Source organism: Phocoena phocoena, chromosome 2, assembly GCF_963924675.1.
Source record: "Phocoena phocoena chromosome 2, mPhoPho1.1, whole genome shotgun sequence".
Taxonomy (NCBI): Eukaryota; Metazoa; Chordata; class Mammalia; order Artiodactyla; family Phocoenidae; genus Phocoena; species Phocoena phocoena.
In genome coordinates, this window is record NC_089220.1 from 85,082,936 (window position 1) to 85,099,649 (window position 16,714).

Here is a 16,714-nt window from a genome sequence, read left to right on the forward strand (position 1 = left end):
TGTAAATATGAAAAGATGCTCAACCACAAGAACAGTGAGAAGTGAAATTAGAATTATAATGAGATGCCATTCACCTATCAGACAATGCAAAGATAAAGCGAAGATGAAAACAAAATCGGTAATGCCCTAAATTGGGGAGGATGTGTGGAGACAGGCACTTCTGTATTGTTGGTGGGAATGTAAACGGGCACATCTTCTAGAGAGGGCATTCTGGCACCAGTTAACACAGTAAAAAGACCACAGTTCCTTTTGATCCAGCAATGCCACTGCTAGGAGTGTATCTTACAGTTACACGACTGTGCAAACTGTATATACTTGCACTGTATGTGCAAAACTGTCTGTATTCTGTGGCACTGTCTGTAACAGTAAAAGATTAGAAACCGGGCTTCCCTGGTGGCGCAGTGGTTGAGAGTCCGCCTGCCGATGCAGGGGACACAGGTTCGTGCCCCGGTCCGGGAAGATCCCACATGCCGCGGAGCGGCTGGGCCCGTGAGCCATGGCCGCTGAGCCTGTGCGTCCGGAGCCTGCACATCCGGAGCCTGTGCTCCGCAACGGGAGAGGCCACAACAGTGAGAGGCCCACATACCGCAAAAAAAAAGATTAGAAACCGTCTGAACGTCATCCATCCAAAGGACACCAGCTATGAATTCTGGCACAGCTATATGATAGAATACGAAGGAGGCAGCTCTAAAGTCCCGACCTGGCTGCGCTCCAAGATTTACTAAGTGGAAAAATCTTGGTGCAGAGCAGTGAGCAGAGGACCTTCTTACTCAGAGGAAGCCCAAGAGGCTGCTGCTGGGTTTTGCTCTAGGAGAGGAAGTGGGAACGTGGATGGGACAAATGTTCTTCACCATTTAACTGTCACTTGAATTTTTCATCTCAACACGTGCACACATCCACACAAAACAGTGGTACTTCCGAAGAGTACCTGAGACAGGCGAAACGCTGAATAAGTGGTCTGACTTGTGCTTTGCATCGTGATTTGGATTCGAACAGGGGATGGTTTTGAGAAAGAGACGAAAAGAATCCTGATGAATTGGAGGTTTCTAGAGGAAAGGGTCACGGCACATGTGAGAAATACCCCCAGACACCAGAAAGAGGATTATGGCAAAAAGAACTGGAAACGTGACAAGAGTGGGGGCCCTTGACACGAGAGGACACCTCCTCTGGGTCATTCTCTGAAGCAGGTTCCCCGCAACGGCATTGCGTGGCTGCATTCTCTCAGCACCCTTTCTACAGATCTACTGTCATGTCTATTGTGCTCTCTGCCGTCAAACTTGGAAAACCTACCAAAATGGACTTGAGCTGTGTCCCACGTCCCTTTCACCAGTGTGAAAGGATAGGGCGGAGGATGTAAGTGGTGGGGGGTGAGATCTACTCTCTGGGGTAATTCTGGGGCACTTGGCCGAGCTGACCCTGCGATCCTGGTGGGTCTTTTGGGGACCACCCCAGTTCCAGGAAGTGAACAAGACTACCATCACCAACAGTTCTTCAATACGACTGTATGCCAAATGGCCTGTACATGTTATGTCGCCTTATCTTCCAAGAACTGGGGTGGGGGTGGGTTTCCTCACTTTATAAAAGTGTAAACTGAGGCTCAGAGGGTCCCACAGTAAGGTAGGGGTGCTGAGATTTGAGCTCAGGTCAGCCTCCTCCAAGGGCCCACAATGATAGAAAACAAAGATGCCCTGAAAGCGCCGCTATTTTCAGCATGTTTCTACGTCCACTAGCTGGAGATGCCTCCCCACCAGCACGGGCACCTGAACCTGCCCTCTGTCCACTCTGGGTCCTCTCACTCTGAGCATGTTTCAGAGCTAATGCCCATGGACCACTTAGGTATTGACATGATTTTACAGAGGAGGAAACTAAGGCTCACAAAGGTGGAATAACTTGCCCAGGTCACCCAGCTGGTCAGTGGAAGAGCCAGGGAAATGGAAAAATGTCCCAGGCCAGTGTTTCTCATATGATACTGCTCTTCTGCCACCTAGAACCCTGCATTTACAATCGATCACTCCTATCCTCCAGTCTGGGGGGGGGGCCCCCATGGGTGCACAGTGATGGTAGGGCAGAGAGCTTTTGCCATACATAACATTAGGGATGGAGGTTATATAACAAGAATGTCCCCATTATAGCAGTGAAGTTATTAAACATTTGAAAATATAAATGAGAATCTTTTAAAAAATCTCCTTATTTTTCTCTAGAGGTTCTAAAAACCCTAACTTCCAAAGAAGTCTAGAATGGTTTGGGGGTGCTCCTATATGGAGTGAACGCACAGGCAGAGGACAGCAGTGTCAGGCCAGGAGCCCCTGTCAGATGCTCACGAGGCTAGAGTCACCTGATTACCTGGTGACCACTGTGGGGTGAAGTTACCTGTCGAAGCCCTCACCTGGGAAGATGTTGGTTACTCACAGATCCCAGCCCAGTGCTGCGCTGCCTCTCACCCCACCCAAAGACCACCCCCGACCACTTACATCCTCCACCCTATCCTTTCACACTGGTGAAAGGGACGTGGGACACAGCTCAAGTCCATTTTGGTAGATTTTCCAAGTTTGTGATCATCTCTTCTTTCACCTGGTTTGGAGGTGGCAGAGAGCATAGGAGTGGGCAGGCTCAGCGCTACCCCAGATTCCTAAAAGTGGGGACCTCCTGCACCAGAACCCCTGGACACGCAGTTTTCTGCATCTCACTCCAGATCCCCCAAATTGTGCTTGAGGCCAGGAAATAGCACATTAACAAGTTCCCTGGAGCCTGAGAATCACTGCTCTAGGGCTTCAGTGCATCATTTACAGGGTAGAAGGGGAGCAGAGGGGAGACGGTACCTGAGAACAGGTATGACAGAAGAAGAAATGACAGCGACAACCTGGCATCAAGGGAAGAGAAAGCCAACCATCCACCAACCAAATGAACACACAGAAACTGAGTGGCAGAGCCGGGCTGGATCTGTGACTGCCCAGTGTGAGAACACCTGGCTGTTCACAGAGATAATTCTGGGCAATCAAGAGAAGGTTAAAAAAGATAATCCTTCTGTTCCTCTCAGAATAAAATCTGCGTGCTTCCCTAAGGCCAACAGCTCCCACCAGCAGCCCCTCCTGACCTCACTGCTCACCACCTCCTGGCCACTCCCCAGCCTCCAGCCTCCCCTGACCTGCCCGCTCCCTCTGGCCTTTGCCTACAATGCCCTTCCCCCAACTCTCTGCCAGGCCAGCCCCTCCATTCTGTAGGTCTGAGCTTAAATGCCACCTCCTCGGAGGGAGAGACCCCCTCTCACTACCCATCTAAAGTAGGACCACTCAGGACTTCCCTGGCGGTCCAGTGGTTAAGACTACACAGTGCTTCCACTGCAGAGGGTGCACGGGGTCGATCCCTGGTCAGGGAACTAGGATTAAAAAAAAAAAAAAAAAAAAAAAGAAGGACTACGCTTGCTGTGGGACTCTGCAATTGTTTCCTTCAAGTTTTTGTGTCAACTTCATTTGTTCTGCATTTTAGCTCATCCATCTACCTCAACCGCCCCCCTCCATCCCCGTATGTTTCAGGAAGCAGCAACAGGGTCTATCTTGGTGCTGTTAACACTAAAGCACCTGGTATCTGACACACGGTATGTGCATGAGCAATGGACCAAGAGGACCTAGCAGAGCATGGTGCAGGGTGGACATCCAACGTAAGGAAGCTGCTTCTTCCTCTTCCCACTACCCTTTTTTTTTTTTTTTTTAAGGATTTTATTTATTTATTTGGCTGTGTTGGGTCTTCATTGCTGCACACGGGCTTTCTCTAGCTGCGGTGAGCAGGGGTTACTCTTTCATTGCGGTGCGTGTACTTCTCATTGTGGTGGCTTCTCTTGTTGCAGAGTAAAAGCTCTAGGTGTACGGGCTTTAGTAGCTGTTGCACACGGGCTCAGTAGTTGTGGCTCACGGGCTCTAGAGCGCAGGCTCAGTAGTTGTGCTGCATGGGCTTTGTTGCTCCACGGCATGTGGGATCTTCCCGGACCAGGGCTTGAATCCGTGTCCCCTGCATTGGCAGGCGGATTCTTAACCACTGCGCCACCAGGGAAGTCCCCCACTACCCTTGGAATGAGAATGCAGGGCAGCATGTACTATCTTTCCCAAAGACTACTACCAAAAACCACTAAAGGAAAAAAAACCAGGAGGTTTGGTGTGTATAGGGGAGAAGTGTCAGTTATGTGGAAATGTGCCCCATGTGGTACCTTTCCCCACTGCTGTCTTCTCAGTGTGTGTGTGTGTGTGTGTGTGTGTGTGTGAGAGAGAGAGAGAGACAGACAGACAGACAGACAGACAGACAGACAGACAGACACGGGCAGAGGTGTTTATGTCATTGCCTCTTGTGGTTAATATCCCGTCTGAGGGTTGACTGGGCTCAGCTGGGTGGGTCTCGATTGGGGTCTGCCATGAGGTGAAAGTCAGGTGGCAGTTGGGGCTGGAATCATCTTAAGGCTCAACTGAGCTGGTCCTCCACGGCTTTGCTCCTATTTCAGCTGGGCCAGTCAGAGGCTGCCTGAGCCTCTCGGCTGCTCCATGTGACTAGCTTGGGCTTCCCTCACAGTATGGTGGTCTCAGGGCAGCTGGACTTTTAAAATAGTGGTTGGCTTCCCGAGAATAAACATGCCAAGAGCTCCAGGTGGAACCTTCAGGGCTTCTTATGACTTAGACATGGGAAGTCATACAGCATCACTTCTGCTGAATTCTACTGATCAAAAAGTGAGCCAGAGGCCATCCCAGATTCAAGGGCATGAATACTGGAAGGCATGGTTCATGGTTGGCAGAGGTGGGAGCAAGAGGCATCTTTGGAGACTGGCTACCACGCTAGCTATAGGACTGTGGACTTAATTTCTTTGTGTCTCAGTCTTCTCTCCTATAGAATGGGAGAGCAGTTCCTACCTCATACAGCTTTTGTAAGGAGCATATGAGTTAATAATATATGGAAAACACTTAACAAGGCACCGTGCAAGTGTCAGCTATATTATTAGCACTCAAAAGAGTAAGGAGCAAACCTTTTCTCTAATTAATCTCTGCATCCCAATGTCTATGAAATGTTTTATGATCATGAGCTGCTCTCTATGGGAAGTAAGAGAAGTACCCTTTCTCCAATTAAAAAAAACTGTTTTTTATTTAAAAGTCTAGGTTGGTTTAAAGTCTGGGTAGAAGCAGTCATTTCTCACGATCGAGTATGCATTTAAGGTATTAACAAAAACTAAAGATATCTTCCAGGGCTTGGCAAATGCCATTCTGAGTCACGGTCATGACGCACTCACAGTAGGGGCAGAAGGAGCCACACTCATGGTGTGGAATTTCCTGTGGCACTGGCGGAAAAGGAGTCTGAATGTGTTTGTCAGCAAACTTCCCCGAAACAAAAAGAAAGCAGGATTTCCTGTTGGAGGCCCAAGAAGCGAGTGATGTCCAGGACCTCACAACCCAACCTCAGACTGGCCTTAGCTCTGGCCAGAAAACAGGGTCTGCCAACACATTCATCAGCACTCAGTCCCAGGCACTGGGGATTGCACCCTTTTCTGTTGCTGCCAAATTCAAACAAAGCTCAGAGACAAGTCATTGAGCTCAAGCTCTAAATATAAAAATGGCTTCATGATCCGAGCCTGTGGACATAAGCAAGTTCTACTCCTCAGAATTCCTACAGAATTCTCTACCATGTCATCCTCTACCTCATACTCCTCAGTATTCCACGCAGCCTCCAGGATAAACCCAGTCTCCTGACGTGTGCATCCACCCGCCACATACACACACTCCAGCCACAGGCATGACTCACATTCCTCCAAAGGGTTCTGAGCTCACACATCTTCCCGTTCTTGCAACCTCCTTCCATTGTCTCGAGGAGAATAACAATAGTTAGGGGAGCCAGGTTATCTTTCCCTTGACTGTGCACCAGACAGGTACCGTGACAAGATGTCACATCAACTCACTTTATCCTCACCTCATCCTGTACGGCCCTGACCTTGCGGGTTGATGAACTCATGCATTTACCTGGAGTCTCTGATCAAGGAGAGCTGCATCATAAGGTCTGACATACAGATCAATGAAATAGAATTGAGAGTCCAGAAATAAACCTCCACATTTATAGCCAACTGATTTTCAATAAGTGTGCCAAGACAATTCAGTGGGGAAAGTACTGTCTTTTCAACAAATGGTGCCGGGACAACTAGATACACACATGCGAAAGAATGAAGTTGGGCCCTAAAGTCACACCATATACAAAAATTAACTTAAAATGGATTAACGACCTAAATGTAAGTGCTAAAACTATAAACCTCTTAGAAAAATATAGGAGTGAATTTTCATGAGCTTGGGTTAGGACAAAAGCACAAGTGACAAAAATTTAAACAGATAAATCAGACTTCATTAAAATTAAGAACTTTTAATGCTTCAGGTTAGACCATAAAGAAAGTGAAAAGACAACCCAGAAAATGAGACAAAATATTTGCAAGTCATATATTTGACTAGTACATAGGACATATAAAGAATGTTAAAACTCGGGCTTCCCGGGTGGCGCAGCGGTTAAGAATCCGCCTGCCAACGCAGGGGACACAGGTTCGAGCCCTGGTCCAGGAAGATCCCACATGCTGCAGAGCAACTAAGCCCGTGTGCTATAACTGAGCCTGTGCTCTAGAGCCCGCAAGCCATGACTACTGAGCCTGCATGCCACAACTACTGAAGCTCACATGCCTAGAGCCCGTGCTCTGCAACAAGAGAAGCCACCACAATGAGAAGCCCGCACACCGCAACGAAGAGTAGCCCCTGCTCGCCACAACTCGAGAAAGCCCGCACACAGCAACGAAGACCCAACATAGCCAAAAATGAAAATAAATAAATTAAAAAAATAAAGAATGTTAAAACTCAACAATTAAAAGACAAATAATCCAATTAAAAACGGGCAAAGCCTCTATATATACATTTCTTCAAAGAAAATACAGAAGTGGCCACAACGCACATGAAAAGATGCTCAACATCATTAACCATTAGAGAAATGCAAATTGAAACCACAGTGAAATACCCCTTCATACCTATGAAGATGGCCCTAAGCAAAATGACAGTGTTGATGAGAATGTGGAGAAACTGGAAGCCTCGTACACAATTGGTGTATGAAAATATAAAATGATGCAGTCACTTTGGAAAACAGTCTGGCAGTTTCTCAAAACATTAAATACTGAGTTACCATATGATTCAGCAATTCTGCTCCTAGATTTATACCCAAGAGAATCAAGAACATACGTTTTCTCACTCTCTTTTGTTTTTGCCTGCGCCCTGCGCCATGTGGGATCTTAGTTCCCTGACCAGGGATCGAACCCACCCATGGCCCCTGCAGTAGAAATGCAGAGCCTTAACCACTGGACCGCCAGGGAAGCCCCAAGAATGCACATTTTCACAAAAACTCATACATGAATGATCGTAGCAGCATTATTCAAAATAGCCAAAAAAGTGCAAACGACCCAAATGTTCATCAACTTATGAATGAATAAAAAGTGGTACAGCTGTACAATGGAATTTTTATTCAACCATAAAAAGGAATGAAGCACTGTTTGACTCAGATGAACCTTGAAAACATTATGCTAAGTGAAAGGAGCCAGACACAAGGGCCACATGCTGTATGATTCCATTTATATGAAATGTCCAGAGTAGGTAAATCCAGAGACAGAAGGTAGATTAGTGGTTGCCAGGGTCTGGGGGGAGGAGAATAGGTAGCGATTGCTAATGAGGACAATGTTTCTTTTTGGGGTGATGAAAATTTTCTAAAATTCATTGTGGTGATGGTTGCACAACTCTGTAAATATACAAAAACAAACAAACAAACAAACAAACCCACTGAATTGTTCAGAGAGAGAGAGAGAAAATGCAGATTTTTTAAAAAAGGGGAAGAAGAGTCCCTTCCCTTAGCAGCTTTGCTGACAGCCTACTTCCCATACTCCACTTCTTGTTCAGAACTCCTGTAATGCACAGGGTCAGAGTGGCTTGTTTGCAGGTCCATCCACCCCAGCCAAGGGTGTGCACCAGGGCCAGGGGCTGTGCCTCATTCCTTTTGAACCCAGGACAGTACTTGGCACCCAGCAGGCAATCAGTATAAATGTGTGTTGAATGAATAGTCTCTAGCACGCCCCTACTATTACCCACTGCTTTTTATACCATCACTTCTAAAATAAAGGAGTGCCAAAAAGATCACACACACAATATCTGTCCATTATTTTAAAGTTCTTTTTCCACCAAATATTTTTTAAACCAGATGATCAACTAGTGTTGTCCCTTTTCCACTTCGAGAGAGACATGTGATTTCAAAAGTTAAAAGCTAATTATCAATAAAACGACCAAGGTACGGGGAAAAAAGGTAAAAACACTTAGCCAAACACAGCATATTCAGTCCCTGACCAACAAATTCCACATTTCAAATAACTTGACAAAAATTTCCCCTACTTTGAGACAGAAGACTTTAAGAGGCAAGAAACCAGTACCAACCAATATTAAATTCAGCCTTTGAAAACTCTGGCCTGTACCACCACCACCACATTGAGATGGTGAGAGTAATAATAACAGCTAACATTTACTGAGCACTTACTATGTGCTACGTCGGGTATTATTTTCTGCTTTCTAGGTATTAACTCAGCTACAACAGCATTATGTGGTAGGTACTATTATTACCCTCATTTCCCACAGAGATTCACAACTTTCCCAAGGCTGCATGGCTGGTAGATGGCTGAGCTAAACTGGAACCCAGGAAGTCCAATTCTCCTGCCCGCGTGTTTCTCGCTATATGACATAGGACAGCCCACAGGGACTTCAGTCCCTTGACTGGACCTAGGAAAGCAACATGTTTGACTCTGGGTTTACAGACTGAATAGTGTAGGTTCCAAAAAAAGGCCTCAGAAAAAAACATGAATATGCAGGAATTGAAATCCATGCGTGAATATCTGATACTTGAAAGTCTACTCTTTTATATATCCTTTATATATCAGGTGGAAAATATCTGAATAGACAACATGGTCAGTCAAAACCTGCAAAACCTTGACCTGCCTACCTCTGCATGGCTGCCGCCTTCTGAACTTTCAGCCACAGGCCTCCGCCACCTTCCGAGACTGTGGTCCTCCCACCTCACCCCTTCTCATTGAGCTCAATGCCTTATCTATTCCCTTCCTGGCACTCATCACTATTTACAATGATTTTATTCATTTGTTTACCTGCTTTTCTTGTCTGACTCTCCCATCAGAATGTAAATTCCATAAGGGCAGTGACCATGTCCATCTTTTTTGCCTAGTGTTTGTTGAATGGATAATAATTCTCTATGTAGGCGACAGCTTTCTTTCAGAACAATTTGGTGCATCAGTGACTGGCTAGATGACCACACTAGGCTGTAGCAACTCCAAGGCAGGGGCGGTACCTTGTTCATCTTTATGCTCCCAATTCCTAGCTTAGTACCTGGCACACAGGAGCTCATTGCATCTCGACTGAACTTGTTCATTAATGAACTGCTGTCAACGTGGAGGGCAGTCTCTATTGGAGTACCTCAAGGCTCCACCTTGGGTCCTGTCTGCTCAACTTCTGGATCCAAGGGCGATGGTAGAAGGGCATGCTGATGAAGCCTGGGGATGCCTTAAAGCTGGGAGGAGCTGCTGTGGACAGGGAGAGGAGCTAAGAGAGCCTGAACAGTCGTAAACCCAAAACCCCAGAAACAAAACAAAAAATTAAGAAACCCTGTACCAGGGTGGGAGGAGGGAGAATTAGATGAAGATAGTCAAAAGGTAAAAAATTCCAGTTATAAGATAAATAACTACTAGTGATATAATGTACAACATGATAGAGATAATTAACACTGCTGTATGTTATAAATGAAAGTTGAGTTCTCATCACAAGGAAAAGAATTTTTTCTATTTCTTTAATGTTGTATCTGTGTAAGATGATGGATGTTCATTAAACCTATTGTGTAACCATTTCATGATGTATATAAGTCAAATCCTTATGTGGTACCCCTTAAGCTTATACAGTGCCATATGTCAATTCTATCTCAATAAAACTGAAAAAAAACCAAAAACCAAAAAACCACCCTGTACCAACCACAGGATGGGGAGGCAGGGACAGGAGTAGCACCTGTAATGAGGGTCACATGTCCAGTGAGCTCAGGTGACCGCAGTCTGAGATGCTGGGATGGTCCTGAGCCGTGTCTGTATTGGGTGGTGGTGAACAGAATGAAGGAGGGGATAGTGCTGCCTCGACTCCCCCTTTATTTAATGATTACTTCTACTCTTATTTATAATACTACCCAAGGAAGGCCTGAACTTCTCCTGGGGTACTCGGCAGGCACGGCAGGCCCCCGTCAGAAACTCTGTGAAGTCCAGCCTTGGGCTGTGTGGTCCACCTGAAGTACAGGAAGCACCTGCCGTAACCACCTGGCCCCTGGGAGCCACTGGCCTCTTCATCCTCCAGCTCTCAGCTCTCCAGGTGCTTCTCAGAAGAGCCTCTGCTGCTGTTGGACCTGGCTAATATCTCGCTCCAAGCCTTCTCACTCTTCTAGGGAAAAAGACTCATTCCTCCGTGTATGTGTGTTTTCCGCTCTAGTCCTCCCTGTTCCCAAAGCACAAGAGGGGAAGTCACTCTTATCTGGACCTTTCTAAATGATCTCTCTCCTGTCTTGCACAGCCTTCAAAATCCGGTCTTTTGTCTTTCAAGCTCAAGAAATGTGTCAGGTAGGTGTGTTTGGACTTCCCTGATTACAGTTTTCGTCATCACTATTTTTTTAGCATCTTTAATGATTACCAGTTGGATTTCCATTCCCTGTTTCCTCTTCTGTCAATTATTTTGTGATGTTATGTTTGGGCACCTCCACTGTGTTGGCATATCCTTGAAATGACCTGCTCACATGTACCTGTCAGTATTCAGATGCCTTTTTTATTCTTGAGTGCTTTCCTTAATGCTACCAAAATCAGGAGGACATAAGGATGTCTATATGTAAATGTTAAGACATTAATCAATGATTTTGAAGCTAATGTTATGGCCTGTTACGTTATTTGAAGCACAGTTAGATCTTTTCTGTTTCATTCATTATCATCATTGATTGCTTTTACTAGCAGGACATTTTCTGCCCTTCTATTTTTCACTGTCTTCTCAGTTCTATTCACTGATTTATAATGAGAAAGGCTTATAGAGAGAAGGGCTTAAACATCAGAAGAAGATGCCCTTAGACTTTCATTTGACAAGCTGCTGGTCCTAGGTCCTAGGTCCGACCTGCTGGTAGATCTGTTGGAAAATTCAGATCAAGAGTTTTTTTCTTCTAGAGTTATTTAAATTTTTAAAAGGGAAAAATTGTACTATTTTTGTTATCAAAGTCAAGTCTGTTGAAGGCTACACAAAACCTCATGCTCTCAGGAAACCACAGGAATAATTACTTGCTGCTAAAATAGCACCTTCCAAATGCTTATGTGCTAAGTAGATGGACAAGTACACCAGCTGCCACATTAGAATTTTTCACAGTCTTCTCCTTGTCAGACAGGGACGTTATAATTGCAGCCAGAACCCAGAGGTTTGTACCGCACAGTTGGGAACACACTTGTGTTCATGCCAAGTCCAGAAATAAATCCTAGATGATGTTTAGGTTCAGCACGACATTAACAGTATTTTAGGAAGCAAACAGTTCAGGAGCCGGAATAATAAGAGATTGGGAATGAAAATAAGGATGTGTGGATAAATGTGCTCTTTTCTTATCACGTAGAGTCAAAAACCTGGACGCCATCATCAGGGCAAAGGACGTTCTCAAGACTGAACCTGGTCAGATTTCACCCACCCACTTCAAGAAAATAACTTAGAAAATCTTAAGAACTCAAACATTTCTTTATTGGCTACAAGAAAAGAATCAAGAAAAGCTTGTAGGAATTTTAGGTAGCTCTTACTTCAGTAGAATAAAGTTACTATTAAAAATATACCAGAATATTTTAATTCCTGCTTGATGGGAATTCTCTATGTCAGGCAAGAAAACTACAAGTTAGTATCTAAGCTCACCCTTCTGTTCCTAAAGATTTTCTGTTAACTATAATTAAACCAAGGAACGTCAGAAGGGTAATGGGTTTCCATATGGAGTAGTATACTAAAAATTGCTTCAAAATCAATTACTCTAGGGGGTTTTATTTATAGAACTCCCAAAGAGGAGATTTAGACAACATTTACTCCCCTCCAATGCTGACTATGCATTCTTGTTTCACTCTGGAGCATAGAGCAGGGACCTGACTTCCAGGGTCCATGTTAAGGACCTGCTGATGAGAAGGCTGTACTAAGACACATTCTAATTGGTAAAGGTCACTTCTAACATAAGAGTGGGTTTGCCATGTTTTGCCTCAAACCGAACACCCCAAAATACGAATCATCATGTACAAATGTCAACTGTTTCTTCTGGTCACCTGTGACTTTGGCCAAGAGAAGAGCAATGTCCTCCGTGTAATCACACTTGCCCCCTCTACTCAGCACAGAGTAAAAAGGAAGCAGGCTTATGATGTCACGAGAGAGAAGAATGAACAAGGAAGAAGGGAGCCACAGGTAAGGGGAGGCACGTGACTGAACCTGGGTTCAGGATTCCTTCCTGGAGATATACCCTCACTAGGCCATCTGGTTCCCAGAGCTCGGGGTACCTGGGCAGTTCCCTGGGGGTGCCCAAGGGCTGCCAGTGATGACGAGGCCAGCTCCCCAGCTGAGGTCCCTCCTTCCCTGTTCGACCACCAGCAAAGTAGCACGACGCTCCACTGCCCCACCTGCCATCTGCCTCATCCCATGCAGATGGGGAGGACTCTGAGTGTGATGCAGTCAGCAGGTCTTCTTGGGGGTGCTCTGCAGTCACCCCATGCTCATCACCTCCTCCTGTAGCTGCACTGTCTGCCCAGCGTGTGCTCAGCCAGGGCTGCACAACCCTGCAGGCTAGAGGGTGGACTAGGTCCACACAGCGGCGTCAGCCTGCAGCCACTGCCTGAAGGACACATCCCCTCAGCTTGTTCTCCAAAAGCAGCACCTCGTTAACAGCTTTTACTCTGTCCAATCCCCGGATGTCAAGCCTGGTTGCCCATCTGCCCAGCAGCTGGGGAAAGAATTCTTACCATCGCTGTTAGGCTCCGCTTTCCCAGAGGAGCGAGGGCGAGGGGTTCCCTAGTCAGGGCTGGGCTCCTGTCTGTGCAGGACTGTGTGCAGGTTTAACTTAGCAAGTCCTAAATGAAGAGCACGCTGTAGACACACAGCAAGGGCTCAATACCCGGTGGCTGTTCTCATACTGCTATTGTGAATACACACTCCAAGGAGACGCTACATGTGTAAGAGGGACCTGCTTGATGAGACTCTGCCTGCTGAGGGTTAATCCATCAACTGCACTAAGGGACAAGAGGAGGGGCAGCAGCTGCCCCCTTCCTCTTTCACAGACGAAACACCCGTCAGGGAGGCAAAGTCCCACCAATAAGGTCAGTGGCGGATGTTTCAAATGTTCTGTGGGGTCACAGTTTGTACCCGTGCCTCATCCAGTGTTGACACAGATGACTGGCGAAGGTGGTGCTGTGATTTAGGAGCTGGAGGGATGGAAGCAGACAGGAGCGTGTGTGAGAATGCAGCGCTGTTTGCAATAGTTTAAGCTGAAGCAGCTTTAAAACACTACACATTCTCTGGGGTTAATATTCTTTGGGGTTGAAACTGTCAGCTAAGTGACTCCAACCAGCCACGGTGCCCGAACACGGTACGGCACCTAAGCCTGGGGACCCTGGCCGCAGTGCCCGGTGCTGCCATTGTTTGCCGCTCTGGGTCCTTCCCCATCAGCTGCTGTCTGTCAGGGCGGCAGGGACCAGCTGACTGGTTGGAACCATATGTGCTATTTTTGGGCATAGGATGTGAAGAAGGACATGCCACAGTAAGTCAGGATATGAGTCAGTTATTATAAAGTGTTAAAAAGAACTGTCTTCAAAGCATCCTGAGAGCATTACACCAGGCTAACTACTCTGAAGGAGCTATAGGTTGAAAGACACTTAGAATCACTAAGCCCAGGAGAAACCCTGAAGAACATGGATGATTAACATTGGTCAAAGGCCTGCCAGTGAAAAGGAATGGATAAGGCTGAAGCTAAAATCCAGAGGTCCTAAAATTTAGAGGCAAAAAGAAAATTTCCAGGACCACATATATCTCCAGCATACTTCCGTCAGACACGCAGAAGCAGTGGAAACATAGGCAGCTTGAAAAGCTGTGGGACGTGGGTTTGCTTTATTTTCCTTTTAAAATAAAACACTGTATTTTTCAGAGCAATGTTTAATGGGGCCAAATTAATGGTCCTAAATTGGTTTTTAAAAAAATAAAAAATCTATTGGCACCGAGGTGTAAAGATACACAAAAGATGTCTCTCTGGAGTGCTGTATGCAAGAGGGAAAAATTATTAACCACACGACATCCACAAATCAGTTAAATAAATGACGTTATGCCCCTTTGATAGAATCTAAGAAGCTGTCAAAAGGAATAAAGTAATTTAAATATACTGGCATAGAATGATCCGTGATAGCTGTTATGGCAAAAAATCAAGTTGTAGCAAATGTGCATGGCAATCTCATTTCTGTTAAAAAAGGTATGTTTGTATATGCAGGAGAAAAAGTCACTAAGGGACTTCCCTGGTGGCGCAGTGGTTGAGAGTCTGCCTGCCGATGCAGGGGACACGGGTTCGTGCCCCGGTCCGGGAAGATCCCACGTGCCGCGGAGCGGCTGGGCCCGTGAGCCATGGCCGCTGAGCCTGCGCATCCGGAGCCTGTTCTCCGTGACAGGGAGAGGCCGCAGCGGTGAGAGGCCCGCATACCGCAAAAACAAAAACAAAAGTCACTAAGGAGCTGGAGAAAACCATTTACAACTGTTATTTTGTTCTTGGAGGCCTCAGGGAGGCCTAATGGCCCACTAAGTCCCTGAACGAATGGGTGAAGGCACAGCACGGTAGTTGGAGGCTGCAAAACCAGCATTTCTCAGATGGCATGAGAAGAGAGGGCTTATAGACATGGGGAGCCCTTTCTTTAACCCTGTCACGGGACCTCTGCTTTCTAGCTCCCAGGTGTGTCCTAGGGCCTGTGTAACGTTCTTTGGCTTCAGGAGTGGGGCAGTTCACTGGCTGGCCATAACCCCACTGCTCCTGTTCAGGGGCTGTAAAGAGTTACCAGTGAGAAGTGACAGCAGCAACGCATCCACTCCAGCCTCTCCCTCCCAGCAAAGCCTCCAGGAACTGTCCTCTGTTTCAAGGGCCAGGGCAAGGGAACTTGACCTGCCACTGGGACCACAGGAACCCATCCTAGTGCCCTCCCTGTCAGGAATTTCCTCTCTGTAAGTAAACAGTCCTCTGGTCTGCTTCCAACAGCCCCTTTACCGGGAAGGTGGGGGAGATCGCAGGCCCATCTATTTAACCACAGTGCACGGGTCTGGAAACAGTACTGCCTCAGCCTTGTGTTGTGAAGGCTGAAGAAGCCCAGACGTCACTGTTCTTCACAAGCGTTTTCTATTCTCCACAAATCTCCTCTGAACGCCTTATTGTCTCTCCTTTCCCATCCCAGAGCTTCCCTTAGGTAATTCCTATTCATCCTCCAGATTCCGGCTCCAACGTCTCTTCCTCTGGAGAGCCTTTCCCAACACGCCAAGGCCAGATATCCTCCTTACACTCTGATAGACAGTCCCCATCGCAGAGTGAGTATCCCAGCTCTTGTTCTCTATTTATTTCTGTGATAACGAAACTAATGTCTGTTTTCCTCGTTAGAACACAAGCTCCTCCAGGGCAGAAACTGCACCTGCTCTTTCTGCATCCCCAGTGTGCGGTACAGCATCTGGCACGAAGCAGATAGCAATAAAGGCTCACTCAATAGAAGGGTGCTGCAGAGGTGACTGGGGTGGAATACACGGCACTGGGGGAGGGAGGAAGAGCAGCTGGGAGGGCTCTCTCCTTTGCTGTCACCAGCTGGCCTTCTTTATTTTTTGTCATGTGTCCAAGTGAGTGGTCAGCAAGTGGTCCCCTCTTAAAGTCTGAAGATTTATGTGAGGTGGGTACTAGTATTACATGACAGTGTTTAAAGGAATTAAGAGGTTATGGCTAAGGCTCCAGAAAGTTTCTCAGTTGAAAGAGCAGAACTTCTGACCATATGACTTCCTGGTTATTTCCTGGGACCTCTTTAGCTCTGGACCCCGGGGCTGCCCAGGGATGCTGGGGGTGCCCTGGAGGATGGATAGAATATAACAGGGGCAGAAATCCTCTGCCAACATCAGAGAAAGACTCAGCCGGCCCCGGGTGAGGGGTGGGGAGCCCGGAAGGGCAGGGTGGGCACTGACCTCGGCTGATGCGCTGCTTCTCCCCAGACAGGATGCCGGGGCTGTCGATGATGCTGATGCTTTTCAGGACCTGATTGGGCAGCTGGGAGCACATGAATCTGGAAGAAAGGGATCAAAGGTGGGATCAGAACCTGCATGTTGCAGAGTGCTCTAACCTCGGAGCTCCTTGGCCTCTCCTGGCTACTGACATCTTCTGAAAAGCGGGGGCTTGGAGGAGACTGATGGCACCTCCACTGGAGACTAGATGCTGGTTCACAGGGCAGCTATTGGAGGGTGGCCGGGCACTGGATGCTCCCTACCACCAGATCCCTTACTGTTAATTTTATTTTAGCTAACGTTTATTGAACACAGGTATTTTACAAACATCATCTCATTTGTTCCTCATATTAATCTCACGAGGAAGG

At 46.7% G+C, this 16,714-nt stretch overlaps 1 protein-coding gene across 1 annotated transcript in view; it reads right to left on the reverse strand.

Annotated features, from left to right (window-relative positions):
- The window catches only part of EHD4 (EH domain containing 4), an 85,735-nt gene that overhangs the window by 28,988 nt on the left and 40,033 nt on the right, over positions 1–16,714 (reverse strand). Inside the window, exon 3 of the mRNA XM_065871130.1 lies at positions 16,311–16,408. Coding sequence (XP_065727202.1) covers positions 16,311–16,408 — 98 coding nt within the window. The remainder of the gene's footprint in view (positions 1–16,310; positions 16,409–16,714) is intronic.